The sequence below is a fragment of the Vicia villosa genome, linkage group LG5 (genome assembly GCF_029867415.1).
Source record: "Vicia villosa cultivar HV-30 ecotype Madison, WI linkage group LG5, Vvil1.0, whole genome shotgun sequence".
Taxonomy (NCBI): domain Eukaryota; kingdom Viridiplantae; phylum Streptophyta; class Magnoliopsida; order Fabales; family Fabaceae; genus Vicia; species Vicia villosa.
This window is the reverse complement of record NC_081184.1, coordinates 81,763,793-81,787,732: the sequence shown is the minus strand read 5'-3', so window position 1 is coordinate 81,787,732 and position 23,940 is coordinate 81,763,793. Positions and strand designations below refer to the sequence as shown.

The 23,940-nt window shown below is 38.2% G+C and overlaps 1 protein-coding gene across 1 annotated transcript in view; it reads left to right on the top strand.

The window, feature by feature from the left end:
* The window catches only part of LOC131604900 (uncharacterized), a 31,076-nt gene extending 7,224 nt beyond the window's left edge, over positions 1-23,852 (top strand). Inside the window, exons 3-4 of the mRNA XM_058877316.1 lie at positions 2,520-2,690; positions 23,775-23,852. Coding sequence (XP_058733299.1) covers positions 2,520-2,690; positions 23,775-23,852 — 249 coding nt within the window. The remainder of the gene's footprint in view (positions 1-2,519; positions 2,691-23,774) is intronic.
* Positions 23,853-23,940: the final 88 nt, after the last annotated feature.

Here is a 23,940-nt window from a genome sequence, read left to right as displayed (position 1 = left end):
AGTTATGATTTGGATGCTTCCCTAGATTAGGAACAACCCTTGATTATCTTCTTTTCTTTGAATCTAAACCGCATTACAACCCGAGAAAGACCTTCTGATTCTCAGATTTCACAGGACTTGATGCTAGCAATTCGGTGAACGTATGATATGGATTTTTGTTGATTTAATTGTGTGGATGAGTGTTTAACCCCTCGTTTATTCATCATGCTTTTTGATGAGAGTGATTAGTGCTGATTCAATTACAATTGTGTAGTGTTTTGAACTTCTGGAGGTGATTTGCTTTCAAAGTTTGTTTCATGTGTATGTTCTGAGTTTGCAGGTGGAAGAGGAGTATTTGACTTAGTTACTGGATTGAACCACTTAAGAAAAACGTGTTGAAAAACTTGTTGCATGATTGTCGGTAGACTTTGTTGGAGGTAAGTAATTTTGTTTAGGGACAAACAAAACTCTAAGTTGGGGAGAGTTTGTTAGGAGTAAATTAATGGTAAATTCATGTGTTAATATAAGTGATTTCTTCTCTAAACCAATGCAAAAATGTGATGAATCCATAGGTTTTTATTAAGAATTGAACTGAATAAGTTTAGTTCGTGCGTAAAGCAAATCGAATCACTTGTGGGTGTTATTGTTGCAGGTTTTGAGCTGAATAAAAACTTAAGAAGAACATGAGGAGGAAAGAAAGCTGGAAGTCTCAAAGGTTGAAGAAAAAGATGGAAAGTACAAAGGGCGCGCCGCGAGAGTTCCTAGGCGCGCCGCGAAAATATTTCTGTTTGAGGGGCGCGCCGCGCCAGCCCGTTGCCGCGCCGCGGCCTCGGCGTTAAAAGCCCAAAAGTTCTGTTTTAAAGCCCTAGTTTCCAAGTGGTTAGAGAACTTTGTGAAGAGCGAAATTAGGAGAGCTATCTGATTCTGAAGCTGAGAATAACAATAGAAGGTGGATTCTTTACCAATTGAAGGCATTCTATTGATGAAGATGAATTCCTCCATTGATTCTTGTATGTTCTTCATGTCTATGGAGAGCTAAATCCCTCTTGTTGAGTCTAAGGTAGTAGTTAACCTATGAATATACATTACCATTGATTAATCCCTGTGAACAATTGTTTGAATTTATTATCAATAAGAAACCTTGTTTTTATTCTTAAATTATCGTTGAATCTTTGATCGAAAGAAAGGATTTAACTTTTGCCCTAGGTTACTATATTGATTCAATTGCAATTTGCAGAGATGGAATTGTAATTGGGTTTTCATAATTATCGTTCTTAATTACTATTATCGTTATTGTGATTTGGAGAGATCGAATCTCATACCGGTAAAAGTTATCTAATTTGATTTGCAGACATGGAATCTTATTTGAGGATAAGTGAAGATAATGATTCAAAGGATTGTTCTATTGTGAATTAATTGATAATTGTATAGGATTAGGTTGATGAACCCTAAAGACTCAACATCTTTCTTTATTTGTTAACACAAAGTCCTTTACTTGCTTTTATTTTATTATTTGCTTTTGATATTATTATTAGTATAAAACAAACCAAACCAAATTTCTTAACTCAAAATAAACAACTATAGAACGGCAGTGATATTAACCAATCCCTGTGGATACGATATATTACAGAAAATATTTACCCATAAATACTTTCAACAAATTGGCGCCGTTGCCGGGGATTGGTGTCAATATTGCACGCATTGCAATAGTCGTATTATTTTGAGTTATTTACTTAATTTTAGATTTTTTTTGTTTATTTACTTAATTTTAGATTTTTTGTTTAGTTACTTAATTTTAGAATTTTAGTTTAGTCCCTTTATTTTAGGATTTTAGTTTAATTCCTTTATTTTAGATTTTTAGTTTAGTTCCTTTATTTGAGAATTTTAGTTAGTTAGTTTATTTTAGATTTTGTTATTTCAATAATCTTTTAATTTTTATTTTTATTTCTTTTAATTTTATTTTTATTATTATTATTTTTTATCCTGTTATTTCACTTGTTTGCTAGTTTTGCAGAATTTTCTTTGTCGACATGTTCGACCCAAATATAAATGCTGCGATTCATGCTCAAAACGAGATCCTATTTCAACAAATGGAGTATCTCATTCAAAGTGTGTCACAGTTCACACCTCAAGTTAGTGAGTTTTATGATAGCAGATGGGGCACACCGGAAGATACGATAGAGTATCATATGGCTAACCATGAATATCAACAACAAGCCTTTCAACCTTACACTCAACCGTCGCCACAACAACAAGGAGGACAATCTAAGTTGGAAGAAACCATGAATCAGTTCATACAAATGTCAATGACAAATCAACAACAAGGGCCTTCACACTATAATCAAGGTTATCAAAGTGGACCCTCTGAGTTAGAGGAAACCATGAATCAATTCATGCAATTCTCTTCATCCATTCAACAAAACCGGGAAACGCAAGATGTTCAACTTACCAAATTCTTCACCGAGCAAAACGTAAGGCAAGTCTCAACTTTTCAAAATCCTATGACTTGTGTAGAAACTTGCAATGCTACTTCAATAAAGAGTGCAAAAGTGCTTGATGAGGAAGTTGAAAACAAGGATGTTGAGAAGGAAGATGATAATCGTGCAGCGGAAGATGAGGAAGATGAAATTGTTGTAACTGAGGTGAATAAAGAAGTGAAAAAAAGAGATCAATCCAAAAGGAAGAAAGCATGTGACAAAATGGCAAGCAAGGTGATACCGAGTCAACACCTCCCATACCCACATGCACCATCAAAGAAAGATAATGCTAGGCAACATGCAAGGTTTATGGACATATTTAAACAACTTCATATAAATATTCCATTTGCCGAAGCGTTGGAGCAAATGCCCAAGTATGCTAAATTCATGAAGAATATAATCACAAAGAAAAAGAAATACACAGATGAGGAGACCGTGTTGCTTGATGCCCAGTGTAGTGCCATAATCCAAAGAACTACTCCAAGAAAGGAATCCGATCCGGGACGAGTCACTTTGCCATTAAATATTGGAGGGAACTTCACTGGTGCCGGGTTGATTGATCTGGGGTCTAGCATCAACTTAATCCCTTTATCCATTGTCAAGAAATTAGGGAATATTTTGATGAAGCCTACTAGGATGACATTGCAATTAGCCGACAAGTCTATCACCTCACCATATGGAGTGGTTCAAGATTTGCTAGTAAAAGTAGACAAATTCTTTTTCCCGGTGGATTTTGTGGTAGTTGACATGGAGGAAGATCATGAGGTACCATTAATTCTTGGAAGACCATTCATGAAAACCGCCCGAATGATGATTGATATGGATGCGGGGATCATGAAAGTAAGGGTGCAAGATGAAGAGGTAAAGTTTAATCTTTTCGAAACCAAGAAGCATCCTAAGAACAAGAAGGATAGTTTCCAAATCGATGCCACCGAAGAAGAACTCAAAGATGCTGAAAATCAAGTTAAAAAAGACAAAATGAAAGCATCTCATGATACAAACATCAGCCACAAAGAAATTCAAGTTGGAAAAAGGGTGCTCTTGTGCAAACCAAGACTCAAGTTATTTCCGAATAAAGGGAAGCCAAAATGGTCGAGACCATTTGTAGTAAAAGAGGTATGCAATTATGGAGCCATTGTGGTAGATAATCCTAAGACAAAAGAGAGGAGAACCGTTAATGGAACACGGTTAAAAGATTTCTTCGGGGAAGTGGAGCAACATGCACAATTTTTAGTCCCTTGAAAGCATGAACCGTCGAGGGCCTGGTCAAGAACAGGGTTTTCAAGGGCCTGGTCAGAAACAATGTTGGTTGTGGATGGAGAGGGAGGAATGGGAACGTTTGTGATGGGTGAATGAGAAGGGGTAAGAGTATTGGTTACAGGAGAAGAAGGAGGTGTGAGAACATGGATATTTATGGGTGATTCTGATGGGGCTTTTTCTGGTTGATTTATTGGTTCAGGGGTTTGAGCAACATTTATTGGTGCAACTTCTGATCGTAAAGCAGGAACAGAATCAGGTTCAGAGAGATGTATACCTTTGGACACCTTCTGAATAGCCTCAAACACAGCCTCAAGCTTCCTTTGCTTCTTATTCTTCTGCTCTTCCACAATCTTTGCCTTTCCAAGAGAAATTTCTCTTCTTCTGGCAGATTCCAGTTTCTCCTTCTCATTATCAACAGCCTTCTGACCTTCAACTACTTGAGTTATTGGTCCTTAAATCATTCCTTCTGGCTGATTCATAGCTTTTTGAGCTTCTTCTTCTTCATCCGAATCTTCAATGATTAATTTTCTTTTTCTTGTCTTCTTCTTTTCAACAGCCTTTTCATTTTCCACATTCTTATTTTTCATTTTTCTCTTCTTCTTCTTCTTCTTCTTCTTCTCAGCAGTCTCTTTTTCACTATCTTTATTTTTAACTACAACTTCCTGAACTTCTTCAGCAACAACTTCTTCTTGAGCAGCTTTCTCAACAACAACAGTAGCAGCAGCTACACTTTGGACTACTTTCTCCTGGTTAACAGAAGGATGATCAAATTTTCGCTTTGTCCTTCTTTCCTTCCTGACAACAGCATCAGGTGCAGCTTCTGAAACATCTTCTGAAGCAGCAGGCCTGGAAGTGGAAACTTTCTTGCGACCACCTTTAGCAGGAGCAACTTTGCCTTTTTCTTCCTTGAGTGAGTTCAGATATTTAGTTTTGACTCCTGGCAGCTCACTTCTGAAGAAGGACTCAAAGTCAGCAAGAACAGGATCTCTTCTGCTTCTTGCTCCAGGAAGAGGTTGAGGGGTTTGTATGATAACATCAATAATACTCATCTTTCTCAAGGTGAGAGCATTCAAGCAACTTCCAGTATCAACAACAAGATCTTTGATGGTCCCTTGAGCTTCCAAGTCTTCAACAATCTTGGAATGAACCAGAAGATTTGTAATAATTCTTCCAAAAGGAATAATAGTACACTTCTTTATTCTGAAGGCATTTCTGGAATCCCTCACAGCATTCCACATGTGGTTGAAGATTATGTAGATAACATCAACCTTCTTCTGAGTGGCAATGCAATACAGAATGTATTTCTGCTCATTGTTGACAAAATCTGCAGAATGAGTTGCTTTCCTGTGATAGAAACACCCCAGAATAATCTTGGTCCAGATTTTGTAGAGATCCTTCATGCCCTTGACACGATCGGTTTTCTTCACGTCTTTATAGAGAGTAGCCAACACCTCATCCCAATCAGCCCTTAGATCAATTTCATGAGCACCCTTAGGGTTTCTTAGATCAAACATCATTCTCAGGATGTTTTCAGTAATGACCACAAACTTCCAATGAACAAAAGACAAAATAGATTTAGGAGCTACAACAGCGTGCACCCAAAATTCTTTTACAAGATCTGGGTAAACCGGTCCACAGAACTCAGCAAATAATGAAGTCCATCCTTGAAATATGATATCTTCTTTAAGATGAAACTCATGTTCTTCAAGACTAACAAAGTCTACCATATCACAGATAACTTCCAACTCCTTTTTGGGAATAGAGCAGGAGATAACCGGAACAATTTGTTGATCTTCTTCTTGAAGATGGAGAGGAGCAGCTGAACCAGCGTTGAGAGATGATGAAGCAGCCATTGAAATAGTACTGAGATTGCAAGAAATATTTCTAGGGCGGCGTCCCATCAGATTCACTCACGCTTTTACCATCCATGCAGACACGTGTTCACCATCAAAAAACACTTGATGACAGCTGTGTTGCATTGTATTTGCTTTTGATGATGAATAGAGCTTTTTCATCTTCTGATTCTGGTTACTGATTCTAACAACCATTCTTTAGAAATGATCTAGTTCTGATAGGATCATCTTTCTTTCCAAGAATCGCATCTTCTGAGTGAGCTGAGGTGAGTCTAGAAGATCTTCTGAATGTTGGCTCTTCAGAAATCCTGAGATTCTCTAAAGACGTAGCAACTTGATCTTCTGATTCTTTGCTTCTGAGATTTTCAGCTTCTGAGACTTTGCTTCTTGGTTCTACAGCTTCTGATATATCAATATCTATATCTGCAAAATTCTCAAACTGCTTTGGCTTTTCAAGACCAAGCTTATCATCAAATCTGGTATTGATTGATTCTTCTACAACCAATGTTTCAGTATTGTATACTCTGTAGCCTTTAGAGCGTTCAGAATATCCAAGAAGGAAACATTTTTGTGCTTTAGAATCAAACTTACCAAGATGATCTTTAGTATTCAGAATAAAACAAACACATCCAAAAGGATAAAAATATGAAATGTTGGGCTTTCTGCTCTTCCACAATTCATAAGGAGTCTTATTTAGAATAGGTCTTATAGAGATTCTATTCTGAATATAACATGCAGTGTTTATTGCTTCTGCCCAGAAGTGCTTAGCCATATTGGTTTCATTGATCATGGTTCTGGCCATTTCTTGTAGAGTCCTATTCTTTCGCTCTACAACTCCATTTTGTTGTGGAGTTCTAGGGCAAGAGAAATCATGGGCAATACCATTTTCTTTGAAGAACTCCTCAAAGAATATGTTCTCAAATTCACCACCATGATCACTTCTGACCTTTATGATTTTGCACTCCTTCTCAGATTGAATCTGAGTGCAGAATTCAAAGAACACTGAATGAGACTCATCCTTGTGTTTTAAGAACTTTACCCATGTCCAGCGGCTATAATCATCTACGATGACTAATCCATATTTCTTCCCTCTGACAGATGCTGTTTTGAATGGTCCAAACAGATCAATGTGCAGAAGTTCTAACGGCCTTGAGGAAGAGACAACATTCTTACTTCTTAGACTTGAATGCAGGTTTGGAGAACTTGCCCTTCTGACATGCTTCACAAAGAGCATCTGATTTGTATTTCAGATTTGGGAGTCCTCTGACCAGATTTAGTTTGTTAATCTGAGAAATCTTTCTCAAACTAGCATGTCCTAATCTTCTGTGCCAGACCCATTGCTCTTCAGAAACATACATAAGGCAAGTCACCTTCTGCTTCTCAAGATCTGAAAGATCAATCTTATAAATATTGTTCTTTCTCTTGCCTGTAAATAAGATTGAGCCATCCTTCTGACTTACAGCCTTGCAAGACTTTTGATTGAAGATTATGTCATAACCATTGTCACTTAATTGACTTATGGACAATAAGTTATGCGCTAATCCTTCTACAAGAAGTACATTAGTTATGGAAGGAGAGTTACCAATACTTATGGTTCCAGAGCCAATAATCTTGCCCTTCTGATCTCCTCCAAACTTGACTTCTCCACCAGATTTAAGCACCAGGTCTTGGAACATAGACCTTCTTCCCGTCATGTGTCACGAGCACCCAGAGTCCAGGTACCATGACATTTTGTGCTTTGTCTTCTTTGCTGCTAAGGATATCTGCAACAGAAATTATCTTCTCCTTAGGTACCCACAGTTTCTTGGGTCCTTTCTTGTTAGTTTTCCTCAAGTTCTGATTGAACTTGGGTTTAGCATGATAAGTAACAGGAGGAACAGCATGATATTCTTTAGGTTTGGCAGCCTGATATTTTTTAAGTTGTGTCACATGCTTCTTGGTGTGTGTAGTGTTAAAGCTTTTGGCATGTGAAGTGAGCCTAATATCATGTGAGTGGCCATATTTGAACTGATCATACAATGGCTTGTATGTGATTTTCAAATCATCTACAGGTTCAAATTTACGTGGGATATCACCCTCATATCCAACGCCAATCCTTTTGTTTCCAGAAACACCATATATCATAGAAGCAAGGTGACTTCTGCCAATACTTCTAGATAGAAACTTTCTGAAGCTCGAGTCATATTCTTTCAGAATATGATTGAGGCTAGGAATGAATTTTTTTGATTCAGAAGGAGATCCAATGTCTTTGGATAATTTTAAAACTTTTTCTTTCAGTTCAGAATTTTCCACTTCCAGCTTCTTAGTTTCAGATTCAAATAGCTTTTTCAGCTTTTTGTATTTGATACTAAGATGAGCCTTGAGTTCTAGAAGTTCAGTTAAACTGGAAACTAACTCTTCTCCAGATAGTTCAGAAAATACCTCTTCAGAATCAAATTCTGATGTAGATTCTAATCCGTCATCCACTGTAGCCATCAGTGCAAGGTTTGCCTGCTCGCCTTCAGAGTCTGATTCTGATTCTGATTCTGAATCATCCCATGTTTCCATAAGACCTTTCTTCTTATGAAACTTCTTCTTGGGATTCTCCTTCTGAAGTTTTGGACATTCATTCTTAAAGTGTCCAAGATCATTGCATTAATAGCAGATGACCTTCTTCTTGTCAGATCTTCTGCCTCCAGAAGATTCTCCTCTTTCAGGCTTCTTTGAACTTCTGAAGCTCTTGAACTTCCTTTGCTTGCTCTTCCAGAGATGGTTTACCCTTCTGGAGATCATGGACAGTTCATCTTCTTCTGATTATGATTCTTCAGAATCTACTTCTTCAGCCTGAAAAGCGTTAGTGCATTTTTTATAATTAGATTTTAACGCAATAGACTTACCTTTCTTCTGAGGTTCATTAGCATCCAGCTCAATTTCATGACTCCTCAGAGCACTAATCAATTCTTCAAGAGAGACTTCATTCAGATTCTTGGCAATTTTGAAAGCAGTCACCATAGGACCCCATCTTCTTGGAAAGCTTCTGATGATCTTCTTGACATGATCAGCCCTTGTGTATCCCTTGTCAAGAACTCTCAATCCAGCAGTTATCGTTTGAAATCTTGAGAACATCTTCTCAATATTCTCATCATCCTCCATATTGAAGGCTTCATATTTCTGGATCAAGGCAAGAGCTTTAGTCTCCTTGACTTGGGCATTTCCTTCATGGGTCATTTTCAATGACTCATATATGTCATAGGTAGTTTCCCTGTTAGATATTTTCTCATATTCAGCATGAGAGATAGCATTCAGCAAAACAGTCCTACACTTATGATGATTTTTGAATTGCTTCTTTTGATCATCATTCATTTCTTGTCTTGTAAGCTTTACACCAGTAGCTTTCACTGGATGTTTGTAACCATCCATCAGCAGATCCCATAAGTCACCATCTAGACCAAGGAAGTAACTTTCAAGTTTATCTTTCCAGTATTCAAATTTTTCACCATCAAATACTGGTGGTCTAGTGTAACCATTGTTACCATTTCCATTGTATTGCTCAGCAGAGCCAGATGTAGATGTATTTGTTGGATCTTCACCAGCCATCTTGACTTAAGCATTTTTCTCTTCCTGAATCTTTTCTAAACACGGTTAAGTGCTTGCAACTTAGAACCGGCGCTCTGATGCCAATTGAAGGATACAAAAACACTTAGAAAGGGGGGTTTGAATAAGTGTAGCTTTAAAACTTGTAAGATAAAAACAAATTGCACAATGATTTTTATCCTGGTTCGTTGTTAACTAAACTACTCCAGTCCACCCCCTTGGAGTGATTTACCTCACCTGAGGATTTAATCCACTAATCACACAAGATTACAATGGTTTTCCACTTAGACATCTTCTAAGTCTTCTAGAGTATACTGATCATAACCTGATCACTCTAGGAACAAACTGCTTAGATACCCTCTAAGACTTTCTAGAGTATTCTGATCAACAACCTGATCACTCTAGTTCTTACAAATAAATGTAAACAAATTCTTTTAAGAGTTACAATGCTTAATATAAAGCTATTATCACAACTGTGATTTTCTCTTAAGTTTAAAGCTTAATCTCACTAATATATTACAACAGCAATGTAGTGAGGTTGAAGATGAAGTTTGAGAGCATTTTGAATTGGACAGCGTTTCTGTATATTTGCGCAAGTGTTCTATTCAGCTTCTCATCAGAACTTCTATTTATAGGCGTTTGAGAAGATAACCGTTGGGAGCATTTAATGCTTTGCGTGATCCGTACAGCATTGCATTTAATGTTTCACTCCTTTGTCAACTACCTCGAGCCTTGCTTTCGCTGTGTCTACTGACGTTGCCTTTAATAGATACTAACGTTCCTTTTGTCAGTCAGCGTAGCCTGCCATCTTGTACTTGCTTCTGATTTGATGTTTGTGTAAACAACGTTTGAATATCATCAGAGTCAAACAGCTTGGTGCAGAGCATCTTCTTGTCTTCTGACCTTGAAGTGCTTCTTAGCGTGATACCATGAGAACTTCAGTGCTTCTGCTTCTGATCTCAAGTCCTTCTGATGCTTCCATAGACCATGTTCTGATTCTGCTTGACCATCTTCTGATGTCTTGCCAGATCATGTTCTGATGTTGCATGCTGAACCTTCTGAGTCAGTGCTTCTTGCGCTGATTTTGTGCATACTCTTTATATAATTCCTGAAATGGAAATTGCATAGTATTAGAGTACCACATTATCTCATACAAAATTCATATACATTGTTATCATCAAAACTAAGAATATTGATCAGAACAAATCTTGTTCTAACAAATGTATCCCAGGTTTCTTCGGGGATAGGAGGAACTTCTTCTGATGAGCCATGACTTCTGGTGGTGAAGCTATTAGTAACTTCGTCACTGCTTAGTTGAGTCTTACTTCCAGATCCTTTAGTCGGATAACAACAAGGTGACTCTGAATATGTTAGGGAGATGTATCCTGCTTCGAGAAGGTAGGACATACATTCCACTTCAAAATTCTCATCAGTGTCTTCCGTACCGAAGGTGTTGACTGTTTGTTGAACAGGTTGAAGAAAACCTCCACTGCGGAAAGTTTCTTGATATGGGAGGACTACCTCAATTCCTTGAGTAGCCTGTGATGATGTCGGAAAGAATCCAACTCTTGTTCTATTCTTGTTGTTGGTAGGAATCTCAATGTGCCCCCAACCACTGGTAGTGCCGTCCTTTACAACTTGGATTGCATCTTTGTAGGAAGAAATAGACGCTGCTTTCTCCTTTCACTTTTCCTTGTCCAAGGAAAGCGCTTGGAATTTTGTTCCAGCGACTTCTTTTGGTTCTATGTCGGAGAATGATGACAGGCTGCTGACGATCAGAGCTTGTTCTCCATATACGATTACCAATTTGACATTTCGAATATACTTCAGTTTCTGATGAAGTGTTGGAGTAATTTCCCCAGCTTCATGAATCCATGGGAGACCTAGAAAGCAACTGTATGCTGCGTGGATATCCATAACTTGGAAAGTGATTTTGAAAGTATGAGTTCCAATAGTTATGGGAAGATCTACTTCTCCAAAAACTGACTTTCTTGAACCGTCGAATGCTTTGACGATGACGTGACTGTCCCTTAATGGGAAATCCTTGAAGGATAATCTTGATAATGTTGATTTGGGCATGACGTTGAGAGAGGATCCATTGTCTATTAGGACTCCTGTGAGAACATCACCCAAGCAGCTAACTGAGATGTTGAGTGGAAGATTTTGACCCACTCCTTCTTCAGGAAGATCTTCGTCACAGAAACTAAGATTAGTTCCCGCGGAGATGTTGGCGACGATGTTGTTGAATTGCCCTACGGTAACACCAGGTTCTACGAAAGATTGTTCCAAAACTTTCTGCAGAGCTTCCCTATGAGCCTCAGAACTCAATAGTAGGGAAAGCACAGATATCCTAGAGGGAGTATGTAACAGTTGATCTACAATGTTGTATTCACTCCTCTGGATTAACTTCAAGATCTCATCATTTTCTTTCGCTTGAGCAGCATTGGTCGGATGATTGTCTTGCCTATGTGGTGCTTCTTCCGAAGGCTTCCGCACATTTTATGTTGTTCTGTTGAAGACCCGTCCACTTCTAGTGACTCGACTAACATCAGTAATGTTGACAATAGATGGTAATGGTATTTCCTTACCATTTTCAATGATTGTAGCGTTGTACTTGTACGGTATAGCCTTGCTGGACTCATACAGTACAAGACCTCGTAAGTAGATGACTAATGGAGCAATTGCTGTCTTCCTGCTGTCATACTTAACTTGCATTAGTTCAACTCGATTAATCTGAGAAGATACGGTAAAGACTTCGTCATCTTCTCTATTGGAAAGAACTGTAATGGTATTGTCATCTATCAGTTTCTGAATGTCGTTGCGGATGCGCAAACATCCTCGTGAATGTCTTCGACAAATTCTACATCTACTGTAAGGATGGAAATCTATTCTGAAGTAGGCAAGTCCATTTAAAGTCTTATGGAACCTGACTATCGATCCTTCGATATCTTCAACTTTGTAGATCTTGTATTCTCATGGACATCCTTGAACCATGTTCATGTCGTATTCAGTTTTGACTCGAATGTGTTGAATCCATCCTAAGTCCATTTGTTCTTGTAATGCAGCTTGAACTACAGCACATCCTTGATTATTCTTTGGACACTTTTCACATGTGAAGTAGTTGTGAGGTGGCACATGGCCGTATCCAGCTTGTCTAGCGTGCATTTTGACGAGATTTTCCCCTATTTGATGGATGTCGTAGACTTGAATGACATTGGGGTGTTGATCCACCAGATTCACTGAAGCTTCTTTATGTTGTGGCAAAGGATTTCTCTGGACGTTGGGATTAGTATCCTTAAAGGACAGCATCCCATTCTTTACAAATCTTTGAACGTCGATCTTGAAAGGGAAACAGTTCTCAATGTTGTTACCTGGTGCTCCCTGATGATAGGGACAAGATTGGTCATCCTTAAACCAAGGCGAAGATTTGTTTGTAGGATTTGGAGGACTCCTTGTCTGAATGAGTCCTTTTGCCAGTAGTGTTGGAAATAATTCTGCATATGGCATTGGCACGGGGTCAAAGGCAGGATACCTTGGTGCCCGATTGTTGAAATTGAGGTCGAGCCTGCTGCTGAGGTTGTTGTGGCCTTTGTTGAAATGGCTGTTGAGAAACCTGAGGTTGATAGGATGGCGCTGAGCTAATAACCGGAGTTATTGTAGCAACTTGAGTTTGAAACTTCTTTCTTGCTTTGTGCAAGATACTGCTGACATCTTGATCCTTTTTCTTCTGGAAAGAACTTCCATACTTCCTTGGACCAATAGAAGATTCTAGTTCTTTGTTCAAGTGTCCTTCTCAAACTGCTTCTTCTAAACGTACGCCCATGTTTACCATCTCGGTAAAGTCACTAGGTGCACTGGCGACCATTCGTCCGTAGTAAAATGGACTCAAAGTCTTGAGATAGATTTTCGTCATTTCTTTCTCTTCAAGAGGCGGAAAAATTTGAGCATCAAATTCACGCCATCTCTAAGCGTATTCTTTGAAACTCTCTTTATCCTTTTGAGTCATGGCTCGGAGTTGATCTCTGTCGAGAGCCATATCCAGATTGTTCTTATACTGTTTGACGAAGGCCTCTCTGAGGTCTCGAAAAGTATGAATCTCTGAACTATCCAAGTTCATGTACCACTTAAGTGCAGCACCAGTCAGGCTGTCTTGAAAGTAATGAATGAGCAATTGTTGATTATCAGTCTGAGTTGACATCCTTCGAGCGTACATCACGAGGTGACTTTGTGGGCATGAATTCCCTTGTACTTCTCGAAATTTGGTACTTTGAATTTGTGAGGGATCTTAACATTTGGAACCAGACAGAGGTCTGCAGCGTTCTTTCCAAATAGATCTTGTCCTTGGAGAGTCTTGAGTTCCTTCTGCATTTGCAGAAACTGTTCCTGGAACTCGTCCAATCTTTCATACACGCCAGCATTCTCACTGGGAGCGTGATGATATATTTGTCCACCTGGCGGAGGCAAAGTATGCACAATCGGCCGTGGAGAAGTTATGATGGCAGTAGATCTTGGTATCTCAACATTCTGTTGTGTGAAACCCATTGTCGTTGCTCTTGGAGCTTCAAATTCCGGAGGTTTGTAACCCTCCTGTGGGAGCATATCCATTGTAACTCTTGGAACTTCAGAAACTGGGGGTATGTACCCTTCTGGAGTAAAGTTATACGGCATGCCCCAAGGTCGGTTGGGCGGCATGGTATACTGAGGAATAGGAGTAGAAACAATCTTGGAAACCACAGTCCTTTGTGGCTCTTCTGGTGGAGGTTGACTTTGTGCAACCACCAGGGCTTCTACCATGTTGTTGAGCCTTTCAACAGATTCTTTGAGAGTAGTAACCTCTTCTCTGAGTTCTCCATTCTCTTGCTCTAAGTCATCAATTCTTTTCTTGCGACTTGAACGAGTGTTGTATGAATGAGACAACTTGAAAGCATTTGTTCACCTCCTTCTCCTCCTCTCTTTTTGGAGAAAGGAAAGTGACGATTAGATCCGTGACAATTCTCGTGTCAGTGCGTACAACTAAAGCGATGCATGCAATTAAATTAATGTTTTTCAAGGAAACACCATAATTATGTTATGAAACATCACACTTTTATTGATTAAGCGAAACGCCATTTTTACACACTTTAAAAAGGGAAATACAGAGAAACAGAGAGAAAGGACTCTAAAACTTTGACGAAGAGCCGACTTCATGTTGAAAGTATTTTTGGGTAAATATTTTCGGTATATATCGTATCCACAGAGATTGGTTTAGTATTACTGCCGTTCTATAGTTGTTTATTTTGAGTGAGAAAATTAGTTGGGTTTGTTTGTTTGTTTTCAAATTTCATTTAACAAAATAATAATTGACTGGTAAAAAGCTTGAAGATGATTAACAATGGTGAATGAATATGTTGAGTTCTAGGGTTCATCAACCTATTCCTATACAACTTATTAATTAATCCTTATTCGAACAATCATTTGAACCATTATCTTCACTTATCCTCAAATATGATTCCATGTCTGCAAATCAAATTAGATAAACTTTTACCGGTATGAGATTCGATCTCTCCAAATATCAATATCGATAATAGTAATTAAGAACGATAATTATGAAAACCCAATCACAATTCCATCTCTGCAAATTGGGATTGAATCAATATAGTAACCTAGGGCAAAAGTTAGAATCCTTTCTTTCGATCAAAGACTCCACAATGATTTAGGATAAAAACAAGGTTTCTTATTGATAATAAATTCAAATAATTGTTCATAAGAATTAATCAACGGTATTGTATGTTCATAAGTTAACTACTACCTTAAACTCAACAAGAATGATTTAGCTCTCCATAGACATGAAGAACAAACAAATTTTCATGGATGGATTCATCTTCATCAAGGGAATGTCTTCAATTGATGTTGAATTCTCCGTCGGATGTTGTTTGTTGCTCTGGATTAGGATTGCTCTCTGAATTTTGCTCACAAAAGTCTCTCTTCTCAAAGTTATCAAAAGTTCTGGTTTATGAGGATTAGGGCTTGTATTTATAGCCTTTTTCTTAATAATGTCGTCACCGCGGCGCGACACGGGCTGGCGCGGCGCGAACCCAAGATAGAGGGTTTCGCGCGCCTCGCCTCTGCTTTGGAGCGGCTCGCCACTTGCTTTAAATCAATTCTTTGTGATTCCACTTCTTCAGAGCTCTTACGCTTGCGTGTTCCTTCGTCTTTGCTTCTTTACTTCAATATCTGCACAAATAACAACCAAAGTGACGCAAGTTGTTCTACAATTAACATCGAACCTCGAAAGTTCAATTCTAACTATAAAATCCGTAAAATTCACAATATCTATTCACTTTTAGCTCAAAAGGTAGTTAATTTAACACATGAAATTACCATTAATTCACTCCTAACACTTCACGTTCTAACATTTTCTTCTGTTTCTTGAGCTGAGTGTTCTCTGACGTGAGCTGATCAATGATCCAGGAAGCAGGAGGGATATGGTGAGAAAGTGACGTTTGCGTCACTTGTCGTTCGAGTGCTTCAATTAACTCATCCTTCCTTCTTAGGATGTTCTGAATCTCAACATTTTCCATGTTGACGATTCGATACTTGTTTTTCCAAGCGTTCCTTTCTTCACACACCTTGGTTAATGTCGCTTGCAGTTTCTCAACATCGGTGGAGAAAAGGAAAATTTGTTCCCTTAGGGGAATATGTTCTTGACGCTGATATGACATCCTGAGCTTGAATGCTCTGATGCGTACCCATTGAATTTAAGGATCCATGGAGATGCAAAGATGTTTTCCTAACAATCTTCTCCCTTTTGTGTGAACAAGACGCCAGGCTTAGACAATTTCCTTCTTCAGCATGTTACCATGATCGTTGATGTTCTTGAAGAACAGACCCTCCAATTGAATACTACTTGGTATATTTTTCATGGGATAGCCGTATTGACGACGGGCTAAAGCTGGAATATAGCGGATTCCTCCCTTAGTTCCAATAAGGGGTACATTGGGATAACTTCCGCAACTGAAGATGATATTGGTTTCGTCGTTGTCAGGACTACACCAATCAATGTCTGAATGAGTGAGGGACATGATTTTATGTGACCAGTGAAGGCCATCCCTCATGTTCCAGAAAGTGCTAGACTTTGGCAGGTGCGAGACGAACCATCTGTATAGCAACGGTACATAGCATGTGATTAATCCTCCTTGATGCAGGTTTCTTGAATGCACAGAGTGGTAAGCATCCGCAAGCAAGGTTGGAACTGGATTTCCAATTAAGAAGATATTAATTGCGTTGATGTCAACGAAGTTGTCAATGTTAGGAAACAAAAACAATCCGTAGATAAGCAAAGCCAAGATGTCCTCAAAAGCACTCATATCTTGGATGCTGACGAAGTACCGAGCTTGATCCAATAGGAACTTGGAGGGCAATCCTTGAATTCCTCCTTTACTCACCATATGAGTTCTGACGTCGACTATGTTTAAGGGAGTAGTTGCAGCAATGATAATGTCATCAGGGTTCTTTTCCAAACCGGAGTACGGATCTTGCTCGTACACGGGTATTCCAACCAGACGAGAGTACTCCTCCAACGTAGGCATGAGTTGATAATCTGGAAAGGTAAAGCAGTGATACGTTGGATCGTAAAACTGTACCAAGGTGGGAAGGATCCCATCCACGATGTTGGTATTGAGAAGAGGCAGAAGTTTTCCATACTTCTCATTGAAAGCCTGGGGGTTGACCACCAGTTTTCCGAGCTTTTCTAATTCCTCGGCCTTGGGAATCTTGAAGGTGTATTTCCTAGATCTCTTTCTTCCGTAATCCATGGTAGATCCTTAAGTCCTTTCTCCGTTTCTCTCTTTCTATGAAGTTCAAAACATTCGTTATTTAGTTTCCTTGAAAAACGACTCGAAAAAGACTTTTGTTTTTTTATTATTATTATAAAGAATGCATGAATGCATGAATGCGCACACAAGAGTTTTTAACAAACATGGCGTAGAAGGGTATAGTGGTCATGGAGTCATATCGCAAACCTCGCCCCAGGGTAAACTATGGATAAGGATTTTTGTACCTGTAGAAAGGGTTCTAAGGGTCTCAGAGCTTTTGCTCAATCTTAAAGATACGTTGACTGGTATCTTCAAGAGAGTTTTCTCTGAGTGTAGTATCTGCGTGACAATTACTTTCGTAATCACCGCTCTACGTCCTAAGAGGCTTTAAGTGGGGTTAATGTGTTTCTAGGTCCTCCTGGTACAAATCAGTCTCGGAATGCATTGGCGCAGTTAATCACAACCATCCAGGAAAATCCCAAGAGTAGATTTGGGAACCAAGATTAGAGGGTCTTCACCGAGAAGACATCCTCCGTCCTATCTTATGTTGCACTCAAATCCGGGTATAGGATTTCTCACCACAAGGGGGAATCAAGCCCTTTCCCGATACAGAACATATAAATATAAACAAGTATAAATTCAACAATCACATAAATGACACAGAGGTTAGGCAGGACCTCTCTTGTTTGAGGGGGAATTTGGCATCCCTAATTCCTCATTGGGGTTGGACCAGCATAGGTCAACCATTGGTTTGGATGAAAACCAAGGTTATTACTACTTCCCAGCAGAGTCGCCATTTTTCTGTGGTGTCGTTTTTTTTACCTCCCCGTTTCACTTGGGAGGACAGCACGCTAGACCCTTCACGCGAAATTCAGAAGGAGGGAAGCGCCCGTTGCGGGATGAATTTTGTTTCAAATCTTCCTACGATAGCACACGAACTTTTTAATTATCCTACGAAAGAGGAAGGGGAAAAAGATCTCAAATAAACCCTAGGAGTTTGCTAAGTGTGGGGATTCACCTAGACTAGAAATTCTGGAGTCTGGGAGGTCGGTTATACATAGGGAAGGTTTTAAGCACCCTACATATCCGTAGTACTCTACGGGAACCTTCTTTGTGTCTATGTGTTTGTGTTTGTTGCTTATTGATTGGGAAATTTTCTCCTTTGTATTAGGAGGGAAAATTGAATTAAATTGAAAAAAGACAGACTGACTATTTTTGGTTTTTGATTAGCTCGCTGAGATTCCTTGTGAACCTCATGCCTACATATCCCTAATGGAAGTCAGAGCTTTTTGTAGTTCGAAGAACTAATTAGGGAAATTAATTATTTTTGGTGCCTTTCTTGAAGCTCAAGGTTGAAGCTTGAATTAAATCTCTGTTTACAGTAAAGAGACATGAAATCATCTTTACAGAGAGGTATTTCTACTATTCCACCACAAACATTTAAAGTAACAGAAAAGCTGAAATCATTTCATTAAGAGAGAGACTTTACTTGTGTATGTGCGAGTATACCAGTCAAATGTCTCTTGAATGAAAGAAGGATTCTTAACCAAATTAGGTAAAGTTACACATGTCTAGGTTAACTTGCCATAGCATGTCTTTCAAAATCCTAAATGGGAGAATGATTAAAATTAAAATGGAATGTTTGTTTGTTTTGAATGTGGTGAGATAGGAGAAATATCTCTCTATAGAGATAAGCTATATCTATTTATTGTATGAAAGATTTGATTTTTAGCTGGCTTGTATGAGGCCCAAGCTTGAGGCATTTTGATTGATTTTATTGATTCTGGGAGATGACTCTACTGGAAATTTACTTAAACTAAGAAACTTTGTGTTCTGTACAAAGCCCAGAATTGAGGGTGACTCTAGCTGGAGAGTGTTTATTTTATTTTATGATTGAAAGGTTTATTTAGTGTTCTATACAAAGCCCAGAATTGTGGCTGACCTTACCTAGGGAGACTCTATTTTGTGCCTTGTACAAAGCCTAAGGTTGTGGCTGACTCTTAGCTAGGGAAGACGTTATTTTCTGCCTTGTATGAAGCCCAAGGTTGTGGCTACTGTTGAGGAAACTGAGTATGGATGACTCTTTGGGGAAAAGATCCTACAGGTTAAGAATCTTTTGACACATGGAAATGAATTCTATCTTCCTTGTACAAAGCTCAAGGTTGAGGCTATTTGATGGTGAAGGACTCACTGTGGAGACTCTATTTTTTGCCTTGTACAAAGCCCAAGGTTGAGGCTAAATGTGGATAGGGGAATACCTATAAGTAGGGTTTTGACTCTAAGGGGAGTATGTGCCTTGTACAAAGCCCAAGGTTGAGGCTGACTTTTAAACTGGGGAAAGATCTATCAGTGTGGGATCTTTTGACTCAGAGGGGATTTTTGACTCTGTTGAGGATTATCCTATTGTTTATAAACTAAAGGTTGACCCTACTGAGGATTGCGCTTTTGTTAAGCAGGAATTGATGAATGAAAGACCCAGGTTTGAAGATCGACTCTACTGGGGAATTTATTTGAATGATTGACCTAAAGTAGACTCTACCGGGGAATTGGTTTTTATTGACTGAGACTGACCTAGGTGGGACTCAACTGGTGAGATTATCTTCTAAAAGTTGAATTTTTGGAAGCTAACCCTTTCCAGGGAATTATGACTTTAAAGGACTGATTTTGGAGGCTAACCCTTTCCAAGGAATTATGACTTCAAAGGACTGATTTTGGAGGCTAACCCTTTCCAGGGAATTTGTGCTTAATGAATGATTGGGTAGAACTCCACTAATCATTAAAGGATGAAAGGATTGATTGAGACTTCTTATTTAAAGCCCAAGACTAAGGCTGACCCTGACTAAGGATATACAGATGTGGAACCTAGACTCTGCTAAGGAGGAAAATTATTGGAGATTTGAAGATAAAGGTGACAGAGACTGTCCATGTCTCTCATTCCAAAACGTGAACTCAATGTGAGATTGAGACATTCTTGGCTTGTTTAAAGTCTATTTTAAAGAGTAGAAGAATCTTACCAGGGTAGGCTAGAAGGTGACTAAAGACCTGTTCCTATGTTTATAAGAAACCTGATGGGTCCTTGTATACAAGCTCAAGAGGAAGCTGGGAATGCTTATAAGAAGCATGCGCGTCCTTGTACAAAGCCCAAGAGGAGGCTAATCGAGGGTCCTTGTTATAGCACAAGAGAAAGTTATGTGGTTTTGAACTTATTTTGGCTCTAAGCAAATGGGTAAGAGGTTTCACCGGGAATAATTCCTCTTGGGTGGATGTATCCTATTTTGGTTCTAAGGCTTTTTTCAAGATGTTTTACCGGGAATAATTCATCTTGAGGTTTAAACTAAAGATCTCTAGTTAGGAAAGAGCCTTCACCGGAAAGACATTCTCAATCCTAGGCCATAGTCCTATAAATATATATACAGTTTATCTGTCCTAAGGTTTACACTCAGACGTAGTTCTAAACAATATATATATATACAGTTTATATTTGACAGTAATTTAAATGAAAGCTTATAAATTGAAAGCTATAAAGCCTAACCTGGATGGAGTGGAGGCCTTTGAAGATGTATGTACAAAGATTTACCACTAGCTTTATTATTTATTGGCAACAGTTGAAGGTTGAATTGTAAACAGTTGAATATTTTATTTAAAACAGAAGAAGTGAAGATGGACACTAGGTAACATAGGTATCTGAAGAGTTTCACCGGGAATAATGCCCTTCAAATACCAGAAGAATGTTTTGAAAATAGATGAGGATATTTTGTAAATACAGTTTTGAAAAACAAACTATGAAAAGAAGAAGGTGTTGGGTCTTACACTCTATTAGAGGCCCAATAAAAATGATTTACTGGTTGAAACAACAGTTGAGGTGATTTTAAATGATACAAGGTTTTGTTGTTTGAAAACCCTAATCGTCAGTTTAATTGAAGTTTGAAAACAGTTTTGAAAATTGACAAAATTCAACTTAATTGGGGTAAGGACAAAGTCTATACCTAATTAAGACCTAAATGATTAGGGTTTTATCACTAAAATATTTATGAGAGATTAGGTTTTTGAAAATTTAAGGAAAACATGTATTAAAAGTATTTTAAGATACTTAAAATACACCATTTTAAACCTAATAAAAATATATAAAATAAATAATATTTTTGTAATTTTTTTATTATTCATAAAATAGGTATATCAAATAACAAGTATGTGAAAAATCAAGCAAAAATGATTTAATTTGAAGAGTGAATTAATTGGTTCAAGTTGAGAAGAAAATAAGTGAGAAAAGTGATAAAAAATAAGGATTTGTCTCCACCAAGATTTGAACTCACGCCCTTGAAGTTACCAGCTCAAAATAACACCATTGGGCCAACGCGCGCTTGGTGACAAAGTAGTGACTCCAAGTCAATATATTGGTTATTAAGTGTATAAGGCAAAGAAAAAAATAAAATTAAAAGGTCTGGGGCGAGGGGGATTCGAACCTCAGACCTATGGGCAAGAGAGTACTAAGAGCGCATGTGAGGCCACTAGGGCAAACGATGAATTCGTTTAGTAAACGGATTCAACTAAATATATTTTAAACTTAAACCCTGATATTAAAAAAATGGCGCCACCACCATCTTCGTCTTCAACCTCAAGCTCAAGCATTTTGAATTTCTGAACTCCCTCAATTCTCAATCATTTGCAAAGATGTAAACATCAAACTTGTTCTAAATTCTCTCACGGTTTGAGCTTCTGGCCTTGAATGGATGATTGCAAAAGCTTCCTGGGACCTTGTTGATGCTATCTGGGCACTTAAATTGTATTGAAGGCTCCTGAATTGATCTACTCGACCCCTCTTACGTGAGCTTCAAGTAAACATGGAGGTTGATGATTCTGTGGTTACAGATGTGCTGCAGGCATCTGAATTGCTTCACTACACCTCTAGGAACATGTTGATGTGTTTAGATTTGTTTGACACCTTCTGAATTCTTCTACAGACCTCCAACTGCTTAAGCTCCAAAGTGGAAGTGGCTATGGCGTTTCTCCACTTACAGAAGTGATTCAGGTGCTTGGATCACTTCTAATGAACCTCCTTGAGATGTTAGAAGCCTTACTTTCAAAATAAAAGCTCTGGTTTGAAGAATTCGATTCTTCTTGCCAAAGAATTTTTGAAAACCATAAGCATGAGGGAGAGAATGAGAAAGCAAGAATTGGAGCTGCTTTGGTGTGTTGAATACTGAGGAAGACATTTCTATTTATAGGCAAAGAGCTCAGTACAAATTGGAGGAGTGAGCTTGCTTAGTGAAGGAGTTTTGGTTTCTTGGCCATGAAGAAATTCAAAGAATCTCCAAAATGCAATGATGGCCAAACCGAATAAGCTCCCTAACCATTGATCTTTTCTGATCTTGGGGAACATTTCTGATGCAGAGGAGTGTTCCAATTGGTTGGGAAGAAGATTCCTTTGGTGATTCATCCATTTGCCATAAATTCTCAAATGTAATCATTACATAATCACATGCCTTTGTTTTTTGGAATATTCTTCAATCCTTATGCAATGATGAAAATGAATGCATGGCATCTTCACTTATGTGTTATGGATCGTGTAGCATCAATTGGTAGAGGTATTTGCACAAATTTGCAAAGTTCCAAATTGTACATGACCTATAATTTCTCTTCATGAGGCCAACTTTGAACAAGCATAACTCCTAGCTCAAAATGAATTTGGAGAAGGTTGAGCATAATTTGGAAAGCTCTTAACATGTACTTCAATTCATTAGTTTGGAGTTTCTTCAAAATCTCTTGGGAAAATTGTGAAAAACAGGCCCAAAGTTTGGAGAAAACTAGGTTAAAAACACTTAGAATTTTTCTAAGTTTTTATGACCTATAACTTCAAAAGCTCATATCTCTTAAATGATTGATCTCTTGAAAAAAGTTCCATCGTGAGAAGTAGTTTTATTTTGTAAGATCTACAACTTTCATGTTAGGATATTTTTGAGGGTGTAAGCAAATTTTGAGTTTCCCAAAATGCCCTTAAAAACCCTAATTTTGACTTTTGTTGACTTTTTGATCTTTGATGAATTTTCTTGATTTTTCTTGGTCAAATGACTTCAATAATCATATATTGATGATATTGATCCTTAAAAGTCATGGTTTGATCCAAAACCCTAAAAGTCAAAGGGGATCTTGTACAGTTGACTTTTTCCAAATGAAGTGAAATCTTGGACTTTTGTGATAAATCAAGTCCTCCTCCTCAAATGAGTGATATGAATGGATTATATTGAGGTAATAGAAGTTCTTGAGCCATGTTTTGAGTTGTGGATCCATGTCCTGATTAGAAGTCAACTGTCCAGGTGAATTAGGTCTAAAACCCTAATTGTCGATCAGATGAAATTAATGACTATAGATCTTGAATTGAGGTACAATGCCTAGTGGATATTGCCATAGGGATCATTTGAAAGTAATTGAACTCTTTGAGTGATGTCCTTGAGCTCTGTAGGGTTTCCCAAATGTGGTCCCTGATTTTAGTCCTTGATGGGCTCAAAAAGGTGACTGCTCTGTGTACCTGTCCTGAGCTGATGAACTGTCTGGAGATGTGACATCTCAGGGGGGTCAAAATTAGGGTATGACACATGTCATCTTATCAAAAATTTCCAATCTCCTCAATATACATTTAATTTTCTTCAATAATAACTTAGGGTCAAAAATACTAGCTAACATTTAGACAAAAAAAACATATAATAGACCACAAATCAGATTTTCACCTTTTAAATTAATAGTAGAATAGACTTGGATCTTCTAAAATTTAATCTAACCTTAACTTATTTCCACCCTATCATGTACTATATTTTTAACTTTATCAATGACAAAGTATCTAGGCTGGGCCGTGTCCCGTATCCCGTATCGGTCTGCGTTACGTTCTACCAACATTGTTGCAAGGAAAATCTTTTCAATAACCTAGAGCTTTGTAAATAGAAAATTTTCTTAAAATATATGCTCCTCTATATGTTATTCAAATTGTTTTCCGTACATTCAATTCATTAA